This window comes from Ptiloglossa arizonensis, chromosome 3 (assembly GCF_051014685.1).
Source record: "Ptiloglossa arizonensis isolate GNS036 chromosome 3, iyPtiAriz1_principal, whole genome shotgun sequence".
Taxonomy (NCBI): domain Eukaryota; kingdom Metazoa; phylum Arthropoda; class Insecta; order Hymenoptera; family Colletidae; genus Ptiloglossa; species Ptiloglossa arizonensis.
This window is the reverse complement of record NC_135050.1, coordinates 24329892-24352006: the sequence shown is the minus strand read 5'-3', so window position 1 is coordinate 24352006 and position 22115 is coordinate 24329892. Positions and strand designations below refer to the sequence as shown.

At 42.3% G+C, this 22115-nt stretch overlaps 1 protein-coding gene across 2 annotated transcripts; it reads right to left on the bottom strand.

The window, feature by feature from the left end:
* Positions 1–2183: 2183 nt before the first annotated feature.
* LOC143144366 (uncharacterized) lies at positions 2184–20898 on the bottom strand. 2 transcript variants are annotated; one of them, XM_076306693.1, is made up of 6 exons: positions 20854–20898; positions 13732–14478; positions 11526–11793; positions 10466–10567; positions 5614–6426; positions 2184–2950 (listed from the first exon to the last, which is right to left on the bottom strand). In XM_076306693.1, the coding sequence occupies exons 1-5, from the start codon at positions 20857–20859 to the stop codon at positions 5633–5635; spliced, it is 1917 nt and encodes a 638-aa protein (XP_076162808.1). In that variant the 5' UTR covers positions 20860–20898; the 3' UTR covers positions 2184–2950; positions 5614–5632. The 2 variants fall into 2 exon arrangements, with proteins under 2 accessions (XP_076162808.1, XP_076162809.1); XM_076306694.1 differs by lacking the exon at positions 20854–20898 and adding an exon at positions 20474–20514.
* Positions 20899–22115: the final 1217 nt, after the last annotated feature.

The window sequence follows — 22115 nt, the reverse complement described above, 5'->3', positions numbered from 1 at the left end:
GTGTTTCCCAACGAGACCGGTGGAATTATTAATCGAGTTCCACGTAATTAAATTCCACCTGTTTCTCTTCATTTTTCGTTTTTCTTTCATTCACGTTGGGAAATTTACGCGCATTGATTCGAAGCGAAAAATTACTCGGTTAAAAATAAGACTGTCGCTTTATATATTCACGATCCCCTCTCCTCTCGCGATTAATTTACACATTCCAGTGGAACTAGATTCTCGCGTTATTAGTACAGGAAGTCGGTAACAGCTCCGTCTGCCTTCGATCTGTCATTCCACTTCGTAAGATAAGAGAATTTCAACGAGAAATCGTTAATGGTACGTTAGAATTTAATTCGTGCGAACTTTGATCGCGGAGAAACGTTTCGCGCGCTCATCGAGCTCGACTTCTGCGATCGAACACGTTTCGATGGTTTACCTCGTTGCGAGTCGCTTCGTATCGCCTCGTTTGAAGTATCCAACTTTGTACGCATTTGGAAAAGCGACTCACGGGAAACAATTTTCATCGTGACGGTACGCGGGACGATTTCGACCGATACTTCGAAGCGATTGTTGATATTTCATTGAAAAATTTCCAAATTTTGCATTCGTATTTTTGCTACGCTCGAGTGAAACGTTTCTTCGCGAAGTCTCGAACAATTTCTTCGCGAATCTCCAACAATTTCTTCGCGAATCTCGAACAATTTCTTCGCAAAGTTTCGAACAATTTCTTCGAGAATCTCAAACAATTTCTTCGCAAATCTCGAACAATTTCTTCGCGAAGTCTCGAACAATTTCTTCGCGAAGTTTCGAACAGTTTCTTCGCAAATCTCGAACAATTTCTTCGCGAAGTTTCGAACAATTTCTTCGCGAAGTCTCGAACAATTTCTTCGCGAAGTCTCGAACAATTTCTTCGCAAATCTCGAACAATTTCTTCGCGAATCTCGAACAATTTCTTCGCGAAGTCTCGAACAATTTCTTCGCGAGAACATTCTTCGGATTGAATGGTTGAAAATTTTGGTTCAGGTGCCGGATAAAATTCGATCGTTTTCGTGAACGCGTTACGATGAGTCGTGTAACGAAAAGAAGGGAAAAAAGACGAATCGGGATGACAGGAAAGTCGATTTGTGACTGTATCACGGGGCCTCCGTGACTCGACAGATGGACAGAACGATCGAAGACCGGTCAAACGCCGTTTCTCTCCATATCCTGCTACTGGGTTTCCTCGTGAGAATACACCTGTGTGCGTGGATACGCGCGGACCAACGTGTGTGATCCAGTGACCCACTACAGGGTGTCCCACTAGAAACAGGCCATCTTAATATCGTCGCTATTTTGAATAATAGAAAAGAAACGTCTCCCTGTTTCGAGTCAAACACGAAAAACACTCTCAACACTTACTCCAAGTGTACCGAAATCGAGTATGGTTAATATTGTATTAAATTCCGAACAATCGTCGTGAGTTAAACGTATTTATATCCGACAAATCGACGCATCGATTTCAATAGAAAGAAGCACTGCACGCACAAGTTGCTTTCGATGCAGATACTGTATCAACGATAGTTCCATAGATGGAGCAGCGGTGATCGGAATGTTAAATTGTATTTTCTTTTTTTTTGTAAAAATAGAATTTTCTTGGGATAGAATCGCGATGTTTAAAAATATTTTTCATCGCGACGGTTCGTCCCGAGCGTCGCAAAAATCGTAATCGGTAATAATCGTTCAACGTCGAATATTCGCACTTTTGAAGATCGTCGATCACCTTTGAGACGGGTACGCGGAAAGAGCAGGTATCATTTAGGTTTTAAAGTTCATTGTACCGTCTGTGATACTTGATGGAAGGAGATCGAGGCTGGACGTTGCTCCGAACGATTTATTTCGTGGATGTCGTTCATTGTACTTCGCGTAATGACCGTCATTTACGGTGACAGAAATAACAACGAGGTGTATTTTCGACGAAAGATCGCGAAGATCGGGTAATTCCCCTCGTCGTGTGTTCGTGTTACGTTTGGAGTGGTTTCGTATCGGTGAAATATCGCGTTAAATCGATGTCGGATCGATCGAAACGCGGATAACATATTAAACAGTGTGTTAGAACTAAAATAGAAAGTACGTAAATAGCGTGTAATAAAATAAATGGATCCGTTCGGTCGTGTATCGAGAGAAATTTCCGAGCGGTAATAAACGAGTCACGGTTAACGGTAAAGAAAAATATTTATTTATAAACTTAGAAACGAGTAAGGGATATTGGGTTCGTTCGTTGGCGTTCGACGCGAGTTCAAAGGTATCGTTAAAATCTGTAACGAATTCCAACGAACGTTCGAGTAAGAGAGAAGAGGATAAGAGGAAGTAGTTATTCGTATTTTTATGGCCTTTTCCGTTGCATAAAGATCGGAATCGTTGGGAAAGAATCGCGTCTGCTTTTTATGTACAAAATTTTACACTCTCCGTGCGTTTACGTTCCCGTCGTAAACGTTCGACGAACGACGTTTCGTTTTCTTCACGATCGTGACAACCGAGGCACAACGGTAAATAACTTAGTGTAACAATTACGCAAAAATACTGTACAGATTGTTCTCGATACAGTATTTATCACAAAGGAAAACACAAACGGTGTAGAGATGTATTCTCCGGGCTACGTTGACTCGCGAGTCGGTTCGCGATCGTTCGTGTTTGCATTTCGTACGGTTTTCTTTTCGCGAATTACTCCACGAGGACACACGTCCATTCGCGAATAACGGACTCGTCTGTGAAATCTTCCGGTCCTCTCTCGTCGACTAGGTAAATAAACGCCGAAAACACAATTCGAACGGGTGTGTATCGTTGTGTCGCGCGGAAACTCCTCGTTGGTCATCCTCGTGCAACCTTTTACGAGGATCTAGCGATTCTTCTTCTTCTTCCGATGCAAATTCAACCACCCGTTGTGCCTTCCGAGTCCACTCACAGTGGGGTGCGTAGAAATAGACCACTGCAACAGACGATGCGAATGCAGGGTAAGTCACGTGCAGCCACACGAACGAGACGATCCTTTCTTAGAAAAGAACGAAACGATCCCTTCGTTTTCAAACAGGACTGTACGCGTTTGATCGATGAAAGATAACGTCGACGAATCCTCGATAACGATAACGTTCGTTATCTTCGAAGAGATACGTGTAACCAAGATCTTTGGGGGAGAATGTCCCCGGTCTATGGAACTCGAGTGTTTTAGCTCCACGATACAATGGAAAGTACAGGAGCGTTCAATTGCATCCGTCACGATGGCTCTAACCGAGGAGAAACGATGTATTGCGAGGACGGGTCGAGAAAGACCCGAAGAACGCATCAGTTAAAGAGATCGGGGATCGAAGGACACGCGAACGTTGAGACGAAAGTATTGGGAACTTGAATTGTGCACTGTGTTTGTCGCAGTCGGAATGGTATCGATTGTTTGACAATTGAGGATGTCAGATGGCGTTAGATCTTCGTTGACGAAGATTAGAAGCGCTGATGTTCGCGCGAGATATTCGTAAGTGTTGACAGAAGTCAACGTTGACGAGTGGATAAGTGAAAGTTGATATCGACAAGCCTGAACCTGTCCAAGTCGGTACAAAAGATCCAAGGTATGGTACAGATGATTTTTGAGATTTGGTACAGATGGTATCGGTTGTGTACAAGACACCAGAGTTGTCGAATTCGAAACAGACTATTTTGGATACACCAGATACAAGAGTCTCTGAATGTGCAGGACTGGATGCATATAGATGATCCTGAATAGATGAGGTTCGATGCAGACGATCCTGGATAGGTGAGGTTCGTTACAGACGATTCTGGACAGGTCTTATCCCTCTCTTGCGATGATAACCCTTCGAAGGTTACCTAGTTCCTCTAACTTCCCATCAATACTTCACCACCAGTCTCCAAGCTTACGTACGGTTACCCAAAGTGATTCTCTCACCAGTGAACTCAAAGATCGTCGTCTAGACACCTCAGCCGTAATTCCGCGTTGCTAGTTTACATTAGACTTTGTCGCGTCGTGCGTGACGTAACGGAGATTAGAGTTTGTCGCGTTACGCGTGCAACGTCTACCAAAAACGAGAGTCTCGATTATCACTGGGTCGTTCAGGCCGCCTTGCGAGTCCACCGGTGTGAGAATCACCCTGTATTGTAGCTACGGAGACGTCTGTACGTGTCCAACGTGCTCGGGAACATCTGCATCGTGACCCTGATATACGACGTCTTCGGAATCCCGCAGCGCGCGGCAACGTACGTATGTGTGTAATCTGATCAATCCGGGATCGGCGGTATTAAGTCCTATAAAAACCGTTAACAGCCCGTAGTATGGTGTATCGGAAGACCTACCGACGGGCATATCGCGCGCGCACACTCGTGCCCGCTCCGAATGCAGTTCCTTTTCACTTTAAGTGTATCAAGTGTATTCCACGTCGCACGTGGCGGCACACCGATCGCCAAAACACTCGCGAGCATTCGCAGCTCGTGCGAAACGATGGACAACTTCGAACCTAATCGCGCCAACTCGGTCCGACACTGTCCCGATAGTTGTCGTCTCGGTTATTCTCAAACGAGCTGACGTTTCCCGCCTCGATTGGAAATCTTCGTCAACAACTATCCAGGATCGTCTGCATCGAACCTTATCTATTCAAGATCGTCTGTATCCGGTCCTGCACATCCAGAGTCTCTTGTATCTGGTGTATCCAAAATAGTCTGTTTCGAATCCGACAACTCTGGTGTCTTGTACACAACAGGTACCATCTGTACTAAAGTCCAGAAATCTATATCATACCTTGCTCTCTTAAATTTTCCCTCGTTTTTCGTATCCATGCTACGTCTTCGATCAGAGATCGTGAATCTTTTCTTTCTGAAAAAGTGAAGATCCGAAGATTAGCGAGATACGTATCAGGTGAAGTTACGTGTTAATTAAGAACGACTTTGTTCATTTTACGGAAAGAAACCTCTGGAAACACAGGATCCACAACCTTGATGGAGCGGTGTTTGAAGTTCAGCAGGGAAGATGGTCCAAGAGCGAACATCCTTGCAACTTGTTGCAGATTGGAGCATGGAATTCTAATCTCGAAGATGAAAGGAAGAGAGACGCTGTAGCGGAATTATTCCTAGTGATCTGTTACAATATCGAAGCGTTGATAGAAGTTACAAGTCGGTAAACGACAGTGTCCAATCGCTACGCAAATAGACGTAAATGTCACTATCCTCTCGAAAACTACCTCTCAACACTACGCAGAGAGTCTTATCGCCGATGGAATTACAATCACCGTTCCAGTTGGTGCTCAGATGACCAAGAAGCACTTCGGTGTTGTAGCTCGGTGTTCGACACGACAACCGACATGCAGAGCTACGATCTTTTATTTAAAAATCAACCACGTTTTACGATACCGTACAGTGTCTCCTATTACTCCGCAAAGTGACCGAAACTGATCCGCTCGAAAGCTTCGCGCAATGTGAACTCGCTCAAGATCTCGAAGAACCGTCTCTCTACTATGGAACATCCTCGTTATCCAGAATCCGAACGATTTAACTCTTTCTTACACGCGTACACCACTGTCAGGTGTAAAACCCACTGGATGGGTAGTTGGCGCGGAGTTCACTGTATCAAACGGTGCCAACGGTTCCAATTACCTGCGGTCAGTCGTTTAAATTACACCCGGTGTGGTCTGATACGGTGAGCAAGACCGTTGACGGATCTTCTTCTTTGAACGTTGCTCTTTCTCCGGAAGGTACCGTGGGCATCGAAACCAGAGATCGGTTGGAGCAATCCCTGACTCGGCCAATGAGGCGTCAAGTACGGATTCAACAGCGGTATCTTCAGAGGTCCTTGCAACGCTGCCCCGGAGAAAGGGTTCGGTGCCAGACCGTGAAAGTTTGGACGTGGTTGCAATTTCGGTAGCTCGAACGGGCCAGGACCGTGATTTACCGAGGATATCTTGATCGATTCTAAATCTGGATCCATGCCGATCGAGAAGCTCGAGTATACCGATAGATCGTTCATGGAGGTGTCTCCGTTGGACAGTTCGAAGGCTCCTTTGCTCGGTTGCTGGTACTGAATGTGTATCGGTGGGTACTCGATGCTCTGTTGAATGGTCAAAGGATTGTGAAGATTCGCTGGAGGACCGGAAACAAGTGGAGGATAGATCGGGTAGTCTTGCACCGGTTTATGATCGTCCAACGAGTGACGAATCGGTACTTCGTAGCTGGTTGGCTGATGATGATGCGTCTCTCCGACGTGGTTCCCTTGGTTGGGTGTTTGGTAGATGTCTATGTTCCCCACCAGGGTGTGCTTGATGTTCTTGGTGCCCAAGTCTGGCAGCGGGCCGTGGTAATTGTCCTCCGGGTTCGTCAGAGCGGGTTTCTGGGCATCCAAGTCCGCGTGATGGTCGTCGTGGTGGTCCGGTTTCGTTTGTTTCACGATCAGGAGACCGGCGTGGTCATCGACTGTAAATTGTGATGTCTGTCAGTCGGCTCTGAACGTTCACCGTTTCGTGGAATTGCGGTTAGTCGTTTGAACTAGTTACGTTGTATATCGACGCGATACTCGATTCAATAGGAATTCGTAGGGTGGAACAGAAGAACGTGTACAGAGTACACAAATGCTCGAGAGTCTTGGGACAGGTTGCAAATTTTACGTATCTGGACTTAAAAGAAATTATAGAACCGCCGAGAACGTTTAAAGAAATTTTCTATTACACATTTTACACACCAAGAGAGATGTAGGGTTACAGCCTCTATAAATTTTGGCATCTCTGCGATTGATTTCTTCAGAGTTATCGTTGTAATATTATCAAGTTTCTGTTGCGGTACAATTGACGGATCTTTCGTAAATTTAGCAAAATCGAAAGAGCTACTAGAATCGACTCGAATCTACGAGATGTCGAAGTAATTGAATTAAATTATTCAAAAATATACGAAAATTACCGGACACTAAAATTCTGTTACAAAACACATTGCAGGTGTCTCGAGACTTTCGAGCGTAAGAGTACAAACGAGCGATTACGCACGACGTTCCTCAAATATAGCGACGACGTACAAAGTAACTTCTCAAGCATAAAATTATTCAAATTACAACGTCCCGAGATTATTTTACGCACCATTGTTGAGAGGTACAATAGTAAACGTACACCGCCAATTGGGAAATAGAGAGGAGTAATGCGCAGCAATCACCTTGTTAGAATTCATTAATGTTAAGCGAGTTTCACGTTAAGCGATGCAACTGTCTACCTATTAATGTTTATTAATTTTTAGTTAGCGATAAACTTCTTGCAACTTGAAGTATGCGGATACAATGTACAAATGTAGTAGTAAGTACCTGCTCAAAGCGGAATAGTTAAAAAGCAAATTACTTTTCTTGTTTAGTAAAAGAGTGCATTACTTTCCTTCCGTGGTAGCATTTCTAATGTCCACATGCCCGCATTATCTTATCTGAAATACGTGAAACGAAATGTTGCTTTCCCGATTAGAAAGCGAACCCATTAAAAACGGTCCCGAGACAAAAGACGGGAAGAGGTTCCAGTTTCTGAGGTTCTATTACTTTCTTGCATTGTTTACAGAAAACAACTACCGCTACTAGACTATATACATATAGTACATATGTATAGACAATATACTGTGTATACTTAATAATACACCAAATCGTTAGATTGTATACACTGTGTATATTTAATAATACACCGAATCGTTAGATTGTATACACTGTGTATATTTAATAATACACCGAATCGTTAGATTGTGTACACTGTGTATATTTAATAATACACCAAATCACCACTTTGCAACCCACGCGTAATTTCACGGGCCAAAATTCGTGGCACAAATAAAGCTCAGGGAGATTCTAGGGCTCGAAATAAGAAGAAAGTATGGAAGAAAAACAATTGCACGAGAGCGTTAATCACTGTTTACCATCGATACTTGCCTCCATTGAATCTTTATTACGATTTGCGAACGAAGGAAACGAATCAAATACTCCCGATGAAAAAATCGAATCTGTACACTCTTCGTTGGTGGAAACTAACTTCGATGGAAACCAACAGTTATCGTCGGTAGCATAAATAATAGCCCCGAGAGTAAATAGTGCTTGACGTCGTATCCTGAATAAGAACAATCGTAATGGCCGTTTGTAACGAAATCCGTAACCTCAGTCATCGATTAGGTGCACGCGTACTAGATCGATTTCCAAATATATATTTTTCGAAACGTCCGATGCAATTTCGCTATTCTCGTCTCGTCTCGAGCCGTAGAATCTCTCTGACCTCGACCATACCGGAAATTTTGGCTCACGGTGTATATAGTATACACGCGTACTAGATCGATCATCGAACGCATTTTTCTCAAAAAACAAAGCCTCTGATACAATTTCGCTATTCTCGTCTCATCTCGAGCCGTAGAATCTCCCTGACCTTGTTCATACTACAAATTTTTGCTCACGGTGTATACAATAGGTTGTTCAATAAGTTTCGTCGTTCGATAAAGCCTTACATATCGGTTGTTCGATAAGTTTTATCGATATGTAAGGCTTTATCGAACGACAAAACTTATCGAACAACCTAATACAATAAGGTACACGCGCACCGGATCGATCTTCAGACGGATTTTTCGCGAAAACGAAACCTCCGATGCAATTTCGCTATTCTCGTCCCACCTCGAGCGGTAGGATCTCCCTGACCCCGTTTCTAGCGCGAATTTTAGCCGGGGGTAGCCAGGTTTTCGGTACACCTTGATTTACGGACCAGGAAATAGAATATTTTGCATAGAGGTCGTGAAATTGACCGTAGAAAGTGCGTCGCGTAAAATGTTTTACGATCCGAGGCCGTGCAGCAGCGAAAGCGAATAATTACGAATAGTTACACCGAATTTCGAGAACCTCGTGAGAGAATCCCACGGAGGTGAGGCACGCGCGCGGGACGACGTCTCGCTCGTTTGCGAAGATACGATCGCGCGAGTCCTGTTGCCGATCTTTCGCGGTGAAAATCGTCGCCCGTTTAGGCGGAACGCGTTCTCGAAACGTCGAACCCAACGATCGTCGGTGAATTCGTGATCTCCATTGCGGAACACCGAGTTCCAGTATCCCAGACCCCGTTGGATCGCTCCCCGCGAATGAAAGTTCTGGGGATTAGAATCTAGTTTGAAAGCGAAGACCGCTTTTACTTTCTTTATTTCAAAACGCTCGACAGACTCCACCGCCAGGATTCCTCCGTGCCTCTCACCGTATTTTTTTTTCCCCCTCGAACACTGCACGTTACACTTTGGCATCGAGGACTGGCTATTTATTTTCGCACGCGTACACAACCAACCAACGACCATCGAGAATTTCAATTAACCCGCGCGATAACTCAAGCTACAATTCACTAATCAATCTCGGACTGGGATATTTCTATTCTATTCTGGGATCACACCTGGAACTTGGATGATTTTTTTTGTATTTGTGATACTTTCTCATTGGCGTAGTTCTTATTTATTTAACGAAAAGAGTTTATTTGTTCTTCGATATCCCACAACTTGTATAATTGTTCATACTTCTTTTTCAATGGGTGTAATTCCTATTGAAGGATTCATAGGAATCATTCTTGAAATTCAGAAACTTACTGTTCACAAAACAGTGAATGTCTTCGTTCTTTAATTTTTTTAAATTCATTCTTTAAATTCAGACGATTTTTACATATAATGCATGACACGCTAATAACGGTTATCCTCGGAAAGTGCGGTGAAAATTACATTAAAAGCGCTCTCGGTATAAAAAGAACTGAACAAAAATTTTGTTAAAAATTTTGTTAAAAAGCCCAAGCCAATATTATTAAAAAAGTCATGTGTTTATACCACTGTCACAAGCATTCAGAGATAGCTTTAAACAACAGGGGAAGAAAAAGAAGAAAACCAAGATGATGAAAAAGAAAACCAATTGTCCAGGGCGACATATTGCCTAAATCTGATTGTTTTTATACACAATGTCAAACACTATTCACTACCTGGACTATCATTTATGCTGTGTCTATCAAAGTTAATTTCCACCAAAGAAGAGTGTACAAATTGAATTTTTTTATCCGGAGTATTAAATTCATTGTGCTCGTTCTCGAACCTTAACAATGATTCGTATAATCAATAATAAATATTGAATTATTCGAAAAATCATTTCGTTTTCCAAAATGGAGAATATATAATTTACTAAAATATTTATACACTCTAAAAAAATTCGTGTTTCATTTTCACCAAAAAAAAAAAAAACGAACCGATTTCCCGAACAACCGTATAGATACTATTAATTACCAAAGCTCCCGTGAAATTTCGATATACTATATTTTCGTCTCATTTCGAGCCACGTGTTGTCTCGCGATGTTATTGTACTTTGCCTCGCGCTTGTCATTGGCCACGTGTTACCCGAAACGTTGTTCACATGGAAACTCGCCTTAAGCGCGGTTAGATGGAAGCTATTAGCGGCGATACGTGGCGTTAAAGGTCGTCTCTCAACGATAGAAAGTCTTACCGTCTGGAGCCGATTCGTAATTCGAATTCCCATGGTACACGTCACCGGATTCGTTGTACTCCTCGACACCCGGCGGTGGTCCATCGTAGATTTCCTGGTGACCTGTCGTTTCATTGCGAGATTAGTCCGTGAACGTTCAGGCACAAAGCAGAGCGTGTTTCCAACGCGAGTAAATTTTTCACGGCAATTCGTTTCGCGCGCCGTTGCACAGGGAAGATTTGAAACGATAAAAGTCGTATACCTTCTTTCGTTATATTTCACCTTACGAGGGTCACGAACCGTTAGGATCAATTCGATTGCTTCTACCGGTGAACCTTTCGATCGATCTCTTGAAAAATTGCACCCCTCCTCGTTTCGTATTACTTCTTCGATGCTGGAGCAATGCGTGCATTCTTTACGTTTGCAATCGTTCTTTCAACAGCTTGCGATTATCCGAAATTACTTATTCTCCGACCGAGGTAACGATTCTTATTGCTAAACGGCGGTGTTCTACTCGAAATTAATTATTTTATCGAGAACAATTTCTGTTCAAAAGAAAGTCACTGGTTTTAGTTCTAACTAAAATAGAAATGAAAAATTAGTTCTATTTAAAATTAATTCTCGATCGAGAAACGATCGGTACGGAGTTACTTTATTTTCTATCAAAAATTAGTTCTCGATTGAGAAACGATCGGTAACGAGTTACTTTATTTGCTACCAGAAATTAGTTCTATCAAAAATTAGTTCTCGATTGAGAAACGATCGGTAACGAGTTACTTTATTCTCTATCAAAAATCAGTTCTATCAAAAATTAGTTCTCGATCGAGAAACGATCGGTAACGAGTTACTTTATTCTCTATAAAAAATCAGTTCTATATAAAATTAGTTCTCGAGCAAAATAATCGTTACGATTATTAAGTTACGCGTTCTCCTCGAAATTGATCGTTTCTGTTCCACGCATGACATAAGGAATCACCATTGAAACACGTTTGCGCGTTTTCGACAACGAGAATTGAAAGAATCGACGGGTCCTCGAGATTAATGGAACACCACTCCGCGTGTCGTAATTATTGAAACTCACCGCCTTCCGGAGGATGATCGTAAGCATAACCAGGATGGGGCGGTTCCGGTGGTTGTGCGGCACTCTTCGCGATATTACGTCCAAGGGACGTGATCGCATCCCCCGTTGTGGCAATTATTTTGCCTTTCGATGAAACAAGGTAACCACTTCCTTTGATAAGCTGACCTTTCAAAGCAATCACACCGCCACTTATGGCTTTTACCGCTTGCATTAACGTGCTAACGATCGCCTTTTTGAAGTCCCAAACGTCGAACGCCTTATCGCCGTACTATCATAGAAAAATTCAATTAACCAAGAGACACGCAGCACGCGCAAATCAATCGAGACGCGATTTTAATCTCTATACTTTATTGAATATTGTGAGTCGCCCGATACAGCATTGATTAAATATAACGAGCCTATATCCTAATATAATACGTGTATCTTAGAAGTAAGTGAGTTGCGTGCCATTAGTGCCGTTCTTTCGCTGGCTTCGCTACACAAGGGCGCCCGAGTGATAATTTCGATCGAGAGTGGATTAACGAACCAAAATTTCAAACATCTCCGTGTCAACGTTATCGTTTCAGCGATAAAATAAGATCCAGACCGCCGCAGAGTCGAGCCACGGTGGCACATCGTGGTAAAATAGTTTCACGTCGAACAACTGTTAATAATCCTGATCGCACGATGTATATAAAATTTCGATATCGGTCGCGAATTAACGAACCGGATAATCGCGATCGGTTACGTTCGATCGGAAAATTTGTACCGTTGGAGTAGTTCGACTGTATCTTCGAGGCAAGAGTAAAAGTACGTTTGTCCATCGCGATCGTAAAGAACGTGGTCGTCAATCCATGGAAAATAATTTCGTCGGATCGTTGGCTAATTTTTTTTCATTTCGGTCGTGAAATCCTTGCTGCAAAAACGATCGAATATAAAGGGGGTGGGGGGAGGAGAGGGCGCTCCGTGACGAGAACCAGCTAAGATTTCCCTCCTTAATTGCAACCTCGACGACCCACATAATGGTTTTCCTTCGTGCGGTTAATATCGATATGTGTATCGTTCTGTTCTACGATCCTACGTACTCGTTGCTCGATTCTGATTTTTTTTCTTTTTTTTTTTTTTTTCTTGCCCTCGCGTCAGAAACAAAATCGGTGAAACGTTTCGTTTTCGTTCACGGGATCGGGTTCGAGTAATTTTAAAGCGTCCGTGTACGTCGATCGCGGGGATTTCCGACGAAAGGAAAGAAAATTCATCGCACTCTCCCTCGTGATTCTCAAATACGCGTTTCGACGCCATGAAATGTTACAGTACGGTTCAAACTGTTTAACCTTCCCGTGACTTTCGCTCGTGGAGGATTGCGTAAAGCTTTTCTAAATATTAAAAATTCCGTTCTTATTTTAAAGCGGTACCAGAATTCCCGTTGATCGTTCGCTTCCGGGCGTTCATAACTTTCGCCAACGAGTCGGATTAATACATATTGAATTGTCGAGGTTCCGCCTATTACAGTAATGCTGGTTTAAACTTTAATAGAGTTGTCCCGTTTAAATTTCAACTATCCATCCCCACCATTCCCCCCACTGCTCGGTGTTTGCGCGTAATCCGATTCTACGAACGAAGACAGCGAGTGAGTACAGCAAGAGCGAGCGAGAAAGAAACAGTCCGATTAGAAAAATTAAAATTTCTACATTTTTCGTTGTATCTTGGAAATAACGGTATCGGCAGATTGGCGAGTTTCTCCCGGTCGATACGAGTACAAACACGGCATACATTGGAGAAATTTTACCATTATTTGATCAGTCACGCTATCCGAGACGTTTGAACTTATTAAGAACAAAGTTCGTCCGATTCGCGTCGTGTTTGGACTCGTTTTGATCGGGAGAACCTCAACGATCCATCGATACTATTATCTCAAAGATAAAACGTAAAAATGTAAAATTTTAATTTTTATAATTTCTTTCAACTGCTCAAGCTCGACCATTCCTACGCGCTATTTCCTCGGCTACTTCCGTCACATTTGTTCTCCTTCGAGACTCAAACTCGAGACAATTCCCCCAACATAAAATCTACACCCTTCCGCGACAATTTCATTATCCAAAATTTCCAATTTACTCAAATTTGAACAAGCATCACTGTACTTAGCCACCCGATAGTAATCGTGTCGGCACCGATCGAGCCACGCCGTAGTCGCACGTAAATTAGCCTCAGCGAATAATTACATAGTTACCGAATAAACTTGTCCATATTCTGGCTTGTTGTGGTTACCCGAAGAGGACGAGCTCGATGAGGAACTCGCGGAGGACGCGCTCGATGCTGAGACCGAGGACGAACCTTTTGATGCACTGCCCGATGCACTGACGAGGCCGCCGATAATGCCTTTGGCTATGCCGCCGATCAGGCTCGCGGATCCCTTTATAATCCCTCCTGAATCGGAACCGGACGACTGTGGATAACCACCGTAGGGTTGACCGTAGTGTTCACCTCCTGCGTGTTCCTCTGGCCCGTAACCTCCATAGTCTTCGGGAGGTTGACCACCGTCCGGTGGTCCTTCGTATCCCTCGTAAGTGTATCCCTCCCGTTTGCTACCGTAACCACCCTTCGACCCGGACCTCTTTATCCTGTCCTGCATCAACTCCGTGTACTTCGGATCGGCGAAGAGCTCGATCATCGCACGATTCCCGCCAATTCGTCTCGCGATGTCCTTCTGAAGATTCTCCGGTAGAATACGATAGATCTCGAACGCTATTTGTCGCTCGTCCAGCTCCGTGGTCCCTGAATCCTTGGCCGTGGTCTCGAGTAACTGCCATTGCTCGTCGGACGCTACCCGGTCCGTTGCAGGTGACCTCCGGTACGGCGCCAATCGCTCCAGTTGCGCTGACGCCCGTGCCCGCAGTTCCTGCTGACCCGATTCCGTGCCCTCGGACCGCGTGACGACGAGCATCGAGCAGCAGACGAACGCGAACAGTTGCGGTAACTGAAAACGCATCGATACGCCGTCAGTGGTTTACGCCACGGTTGACGTACACGAAACACCCCCGGTAGGTGTCACGAGTAATGGCGTCGGGAGATGCTAGCTCGTTAGACGCGACAGGAAGGTAGGGATTCGAAGTTTTCAGATCGGAGATTGACGTTCGAAACGACGATCGAGGGAGATTCGAATAGCGATTTTGTCGAACAGTGTTTCTGTTTTGTAGAAGCGCGGAAGTGGGACTCTAATTACGAAACGAAGATGGAGAATCGTCTAAGATTAGAAATTGAAGTTTTGGTTTCGTAACGCGTAATGGAAACGGTGTTGTAATTACAAAATGAAGATCGTGAATCGTCTAAGATTAGAAATAGAAGTTTTTGTTTTGTAACGTGTAATGGAAGCGTTGTTGTAATTACGAAACGAAGATCGTGAATCGGCTAAGATTAGAAATAAATAGAAGTTTTTGTTTTGTAACGCGTAATGGAAGCGTTGTTGTAATTACGAAACGGATATCGAGAATCGATGGAGATTCGAATTTTGTCGAATAGTGTCTCTGTTTTGTAGAAGCGCGTGAGTAGGACTCTAATTAGGAAACGAAGATAAAGAATCGGCTAAGATTAGAAACCGAAGTTTTGGTTTTGTAATGGAAGCGTTGTTGCAATTACGAAACGGATATCGAGAATCGATGGAGATTCGAATTTTTCCGAATAGTAGTTCTCGTTTTGCGGCATCTAACGAAAGTAACGCTCGGATCGCAAAACGAGGATTGGACATTTATCGAACAGAAGTATTCGTTTTGTAGAACCGAGCGCTCAACGAAAGTGCTGTTCCAATTACGAAACGATGATCGAGAATCGACGGAGATTCGAATTTCACCGAATAGAGGTTTACGTTTTGTAGAACCGAGCGAGCAACGAAAGTCGTGTTCCAATTACGAAACGAAGATCGAGAATCGACGAAGATTCGAGTACCGTCGAATGGAAAATGTTTCTTTCGTGGAAACCTCGCGCGTAACGAACGAGATGCGCGAATAGATACAAGTGAGAACGAAACGGGAATAATCTCGGAACGAGGTGAACGAGGGAAATTGAATAATAATCGTGAAACACTAATACGTTTGATAGGCCGCTACGGTCCCGATTCGAGTATTTCAATTTCGTCGGGTTTCATGGTGTTTTACCGAAGCAATTCCAACGGAGAACCGTGCGCCGATAACTGTACTCGTTAAGTTATTATCGAAACAAGCTCGATGGTTTAATGACGTCTCGATGGTAATTTCACAGTCCCGAAGAGAATTTTATGCGCGGTGATTGCACGACAACGAACGATCAATGATATTTGCGCGTGGCAAATTAACAACGACAAAATATTGCAACATATCCGTGAATTTATAAATCAGCCGAGCGTACGAAACGTAGGAACGTGAATGCAGCAAGTGGAGCGGTTCTTGGTGAAAGTCACACGAGGACGCGCGGTGTAGGGTTCCGCTTTAGAAGACGTCCGTGTGTGTGACCGCAACAAACGGTGATCTTGACAGAAAATTACTGGTTTCACATGTCGTATCGAAAGAAAAGGAAAAGAAGAAATTGACGACGACGACCACGACCACGACGACCACGACCACGACCACGCGGCCAAAACGATGAAAAACATCTTTATATCGAACACGAGCGACAATTAATTTTTATGTACGAAATTATTTATACGGAAATCGACCCGTATATTTCACACCTCGGCGTTAAACGTCGTATTAACGTGCCACGCTCTAGTTTTCATTTGATATTTTCTTCAATCGAGGAGAAATACTTATTTCTTTTGGATATACTCTTTCGGGTCGTACATCGAATAAACTTGATCGCACGAAACGATAAAGTGATCCGTGTTTGAAAAGTTAAATTATTTGTACCGTGGAAGAAAGTAAAGTTGTTTTTAAAAAAGTATAACATAGAAGTAAGCTATAAAGGACAGCGAAGGATAAATATTCGTGACGATAATAACAGCAATAGTTTCTATTGCGTAGAGATATGTCCAAATGCGCTTACAAATAGAATTGGATGTCTGTAGAAGAAAGTAAAGTTGTTTTTAAAAAAGTGTAACGTAGAAGTAATCTATAAAGGACAGCGAAGGATAAATATTCGTGACGATAACAACAGCAATAGTTTCTATTACGCAAAGATATGTCCAAACGTCCTGACAAATAGGATTGAATGTCTGTAGAAATTTCAACAATTTGTACGTCACCAGAATTACGAATGCAGTCGAAGCAATAATAAGACTCCGAAAGCAATCGGTCGTATTTGGAAATCCATGGGGCATAATTTCGAATCGAGAGACGGTGTACACCTCGAAGAAGTTCGCAGAATACTATGGGCAAAAGAACATTCAGCATATGGTGACAACTACTGGAACACCGAGATCTAATGGACAGGTGGAACGCGTGAATCGGACTCTCGTAGAGTTGCTTACGAAATTACCGGATCCCAAAAGGGAGGACTGGTATAAGTATTTAGAACTAGCGCAGCAATACCTTGATACTACGTTACATGGAAGTATTAGAGCAACACCTTTCTATCTTACGTTTGGTGCGCATATGGACTTAAAAGATGATCCTCGAACGAAAGAAATCCTGGAACAAGAATGGATCTCTGCCTTTGAAAGACTGGTGTAAAGAAACTTCTCTAGTATTTCTATTTATCTTCCCTTTATCTGTGTGTACTTTTTGGTCTATAGATTTAGATAATTAATCTTCCAATTTGCGAAGAAACTTCTCTTCTATAGTCTCTCCCTTTTATGGTCGCTAGATAATTAATTTTCTAAATAAGTATTTAGAACTAGTGAAGAAATACTTTGATAATACGTTACATGGAAGTATTAGGACAACACCTTTCTATTTTATGTTTGGCGTACCTGAAAGATGATCCTCGAACGAAAAAAATCCTGCAACAAGAATGGGTTTCTACCTTTGAAGAAAAACGAAACGAAGTGAGAACACAAGCCAGTGAAAATCTCATTAAAATTCAAAATTAGAACCAGAACAATTTCAACAAGAAGAGGAAAACTACAAGAAAGTATCACGAGGACCATTTAGTGGCTACTGAGCGTATCCAACAAGGACCTGGACAGAAATTAATTAATAAGTTTCTTGAACCTTACAAAGTGATTAGAGTGATGCGAAACGATATGTATCAAAAGGTTGGTGATCATGTGGGGTCATTAGAGACCTCTACGGTAGCAAAGTTTATGAAACTCTGATCGAATGGAACGAGTGACGTATCAGATAGTGAAAATGATGATGTTGAAGATATTTGAAGGCAAATGCAACTTCAAGATGGCCGAGTGTAGGTACGAGATAAATATCGGTATGACTGGGTGTGAATGAAAAGTGTTTGAGACAGAGTATCGAGCGGATGTTTATCATTTATAATTTACATTACGATATCGGTTTTGAGAGTGGATCATTGAGAACGTGTCTAGAGTTTTTAGGCTGGAACATCAGTTAAAAAAAGGGTTTTGTTAAGTGTGAACAGATCGTGATCAGAAAATCGAAACGTGTGAATAGTAGAGTGAGAGTTTCGTTCTTAAATTTATTTAAATATAAACGATTACATTATTATTATTATCAAAGAGGTGTATTGTCATTAACCTGCCTGAATGCCTAACATTCCTCCACATATCGAACTCGAGCGACAATTAATTTTTATGTACGAAATTATTTAAACGGAAATCAACCCGTATATTTCACACCTCGTGGTTAAACGTCGTATTAACGTGTCACGCTCTGGTTTACATTGGATATTTTCTTCAATGGAAAAAAGTACTTATTTCTTTTGTATATACTTCTTCGTGTCACATATCGAATAAACTCGTATGAAACTCGAAACGAAACGATAAAGTGAAACGAAAAATTTTAATTATTTCTACTGTAGAAGAAACTAAAGTTGTTTCTAAAAAGTACAAGGCAGATGTAAGCTATAAAGTACAATAAAGGATAAATATTCGCGAGTACAACAACAACAATAGTTTCTATGGCGCGTTGTATACGGAAGACTATATTTTAAACAAAGGTACATCCAATAGCGCAAAAGTGCAAGGTACAAGTGGCTCTGTTTCGAAATCTAACCTCGATACGACCGAAAAATAAAATTAGACGCCGGTAGAAATTTCAACAATTTGAAAAATTTCTCGTTCGTTGGCCGGTACTGTTCGAGGAACTGGTTTTTCTTCGTCTTTGCGCATTGAAAGTGCAAATAATTTAGAACTCTTCCTCCGTACAATCACTCCGGAGATTAAATAGAAATCTAGAATCGAAACTTCCACGCGAGAAACCTGTTTAACTGCGATGGTAAAAATATATAAAACGCTGGGAACTATTTTCAGAAACGACCGCCTTCGTGTTGCACGGTACATGCTCGTAAAAGTGATCCATCGACGACAGACGAACAAGAAACGTTGATAGAAAAACGCGAAAATTTGGTTCATCTCGAGGAACAAGTAACAAAATTCGTCGCGACGTTTCTCACCGAGGAAACGTGTCATCTCGCGCGGAGAGCCAACAATTCTAGAACACTTTCCAACTTAAGGAATCGTGAGACGGTTGTCTTATCATTTCGTCTATCGTATCGGGTCTAAATGGAGATACTTTTACCGGTACGATGTCCCGTCGAGTGGGCATCGAGACGCGGCTGTAACTGATACCGGAACGTTCAATTTGTACCAACAACGAGTTAAACGAACCAGAAGTGCAGAACAAACCGCCGAGCATTATTATTTCCGCGTTTTTGGGTTAACCGCTCCGCGAAAGGGGAGTTCCCTCGGCCGGACGAAAGTGATCAAAGCGTCCTTGGTCTTGCACTTGATAGAGTCAACGTTTGACCCAGTTACCATACGCTCCTACACGAAGCGTACGGAGCCGTACGCTCACCGCGATTTCTAAAAAACATCAACCAAGCCGTAACACGATAGAAACATCACCCGGAGCAAAACAGTCCCGATCCTTTCGAATCGAAGGTACCCCTACGTTCGTTTCGCGGACAGATCGGCGAAGATCGCTTCCGGTACTATCGAGATCTCTGCAAATTGACGTCCAGCGAGTACCTTTCATCGCAAACGACTCCGACGACTCTCTTCGCGCTCTAACGCGTACGTTGCACCCTTTTCAGTCCCTCTTCCTTTGAACTCACGTATGCAAATCAATGTCAACTTTCACAGGAAATCGCTGCTCGTTTCGTCGACGAATCTAGGGAAGAACCGAGCTACATTCGAGTCTCTGTACGAGACGATCGAACGTACGAGATCGAATAAAAAATATTGAAACACGTATTGGATACTTCGGTGGAGACGATAACACTCGAGGTGTGGAATATTTGATATTTGGACCTAGAAGACTATCGATACCTAACGTTTTGTATCGTTTTGTCACCTAATTTGGATTTCTACGCGCTTCTAATTAAATTCTATTTTATTCGAAGAAGAAAATGTTCAAGCAACGTCTAAAGTAATTGTACACTCGGATTATCGAAGAGAAGTAATAAAACCGTGGAAGTTTCTTCGCAAATTATCAAAATTGTCAAAATTATCTAGATCTACGGATCAAAAATTATACATCGGATAAAAGGAAAGAGAAGTCTCTTCGCAAATATCGGAGAATTAATTATCTAGATCTAGCGAACACAAAAGGTCGCAAACCGTATACAAAAGAGTATAGAGTCTGTTCGCAAAGTGGAAGATTAATTATCTAAATCTACAGACGAAAAAGCACTCACGGATAAAGGTGAGACGCATAGAAATGGCACAGAAGTTTCTTGTGCAAACGGTGGATTAATTATCTAGAATTATGGAGCAAAAATCACGCGCGGGATAAAAGTTAACGAAGATCTTGGGAATTCGAATGGTACAACCGAGCCCGATCCTAGCCGTTAGAGGGAACAATCGCGGGAAATGCAATTTATCGCGAGGCAGACGACCGCTCGTTAGCGACAGTCATCCTCGTTTGCACTTTTACCTTCTCGTGCGAAGATCAACGAGAGTTTACGCGCGAATTTCTCTATTGTCGGGCGTAAAGATACCCACGAGTGGTATTTCGAATCCCGTTTTACTTTCACGTGAAACGACGATGAATTCTCGATCGAAACCCGAGGGAACGAACCACAGGAACACTGTACCCGCGTGGACGAGTCCTCGTCGATTCTCCCGAAAGATATCGACCCTGAAGCTCGAGGTAACGATGAAAATTTCGTGTCACGATCGACACGTGACCAGGAATACCCGCGTCAGTGGGCTCCGAGACCGAAGAATGAACGAAATTCGATAAAGTTTCGTGCATCGGACACTTCACACGTGGACCGTTGAGAATTCTCCGCACAATGATCGTGGGACGCGTACCTTCATGGTTGACTTTCACGGTAGATCGGTATAAGGATCACGGCACTCTCACTGAACTCACTGGCCATCACCATCGAGTATTTCCTCTCTTTATACCGACTCCCACCTTTTTAGTTGTTGCGGGTGAACGTCGCACATCTCGTCTTTGTTCGTTTCCAAAATTCTCGGTTTCTAAATTCCCTGGAGATCGTGGACCACTACCTGGTGAAATTGGCGACTAGCTGGAAATAAAATTGGGTTAAATTCGCGACTTCGGTCTCTTCTCGAGAGATTAAATTTGCTTACTTTTAAATTTTCTCCGCGTTTTGATCGATCGTTTACCTTTGCGTGCGATCACGAGAACGATGGTATCGTTACTTGGACACTTTTAATTTATTTTCTACATTGGATTGCGTTCCATCGTCGTTAAACGTAAATTAAACTGTAGTTCGATGATTAGTGATGATGTTACATAGTAATATTATTTTATTTAATAATGTTTTCGGTGCTTCGCAAATTATAACCGATCTGAAATTATTTACTGGTAATTATTAAATAATAAAATAACCTTAAGTGGCTAAGGAGAGTATAAAAGGTAGAAAATGCTGTATTAGTATCCTCTGTTACTTCAACGTTTTTTCTTCACACTTTTATAAGGTAATCTTACGTTTACGTATTGCTTCTCGTAATTATCACGCGTAATGTAATTTTCGTTTTCCTGTATTTCCTAAACTGCACCGAATTGCCCGCATGCGATACAACCGATAAAGGAAATACTCTAGAGAACGTCCTACTTTTTATACTTAACGTTTAATGAAAAGCAGAGCAAAGCCGAACAGAATATTATTTTTTATACTTAGGTGGTCACCTAAGTTACACGATCGTATTCTACTTAAATCAATACGGTTTGGATACTTGTTTGTAAATGCTAGAATAGTTTCCAATCGGTACCAGAAGTATTATTAAAAATTTTGTATAATAACCAGGTGTATTCGCACACTAACAAATCTAAAACGACGCTCCATTTTTTACAATTACAACGTTCGACATTCGAGAAATATTTCCGAGATTAATGAAAATTAATTCTTGACTCAACTACCGTGGTACGAAATTTATTAAAATTTTGAACGATTAAATACAGCCCAATTTATAGCAGTGCTTGGTTACTGTTTAAATAATTTAATAGTTATGGATAACCCTTGTTCGTGAATTCCCTGCTATTCCTTCGAGTTCGACGCACGTCTTGTAAAATTGCCAATCGTGTCGTCGGCATGCTTTCTTCT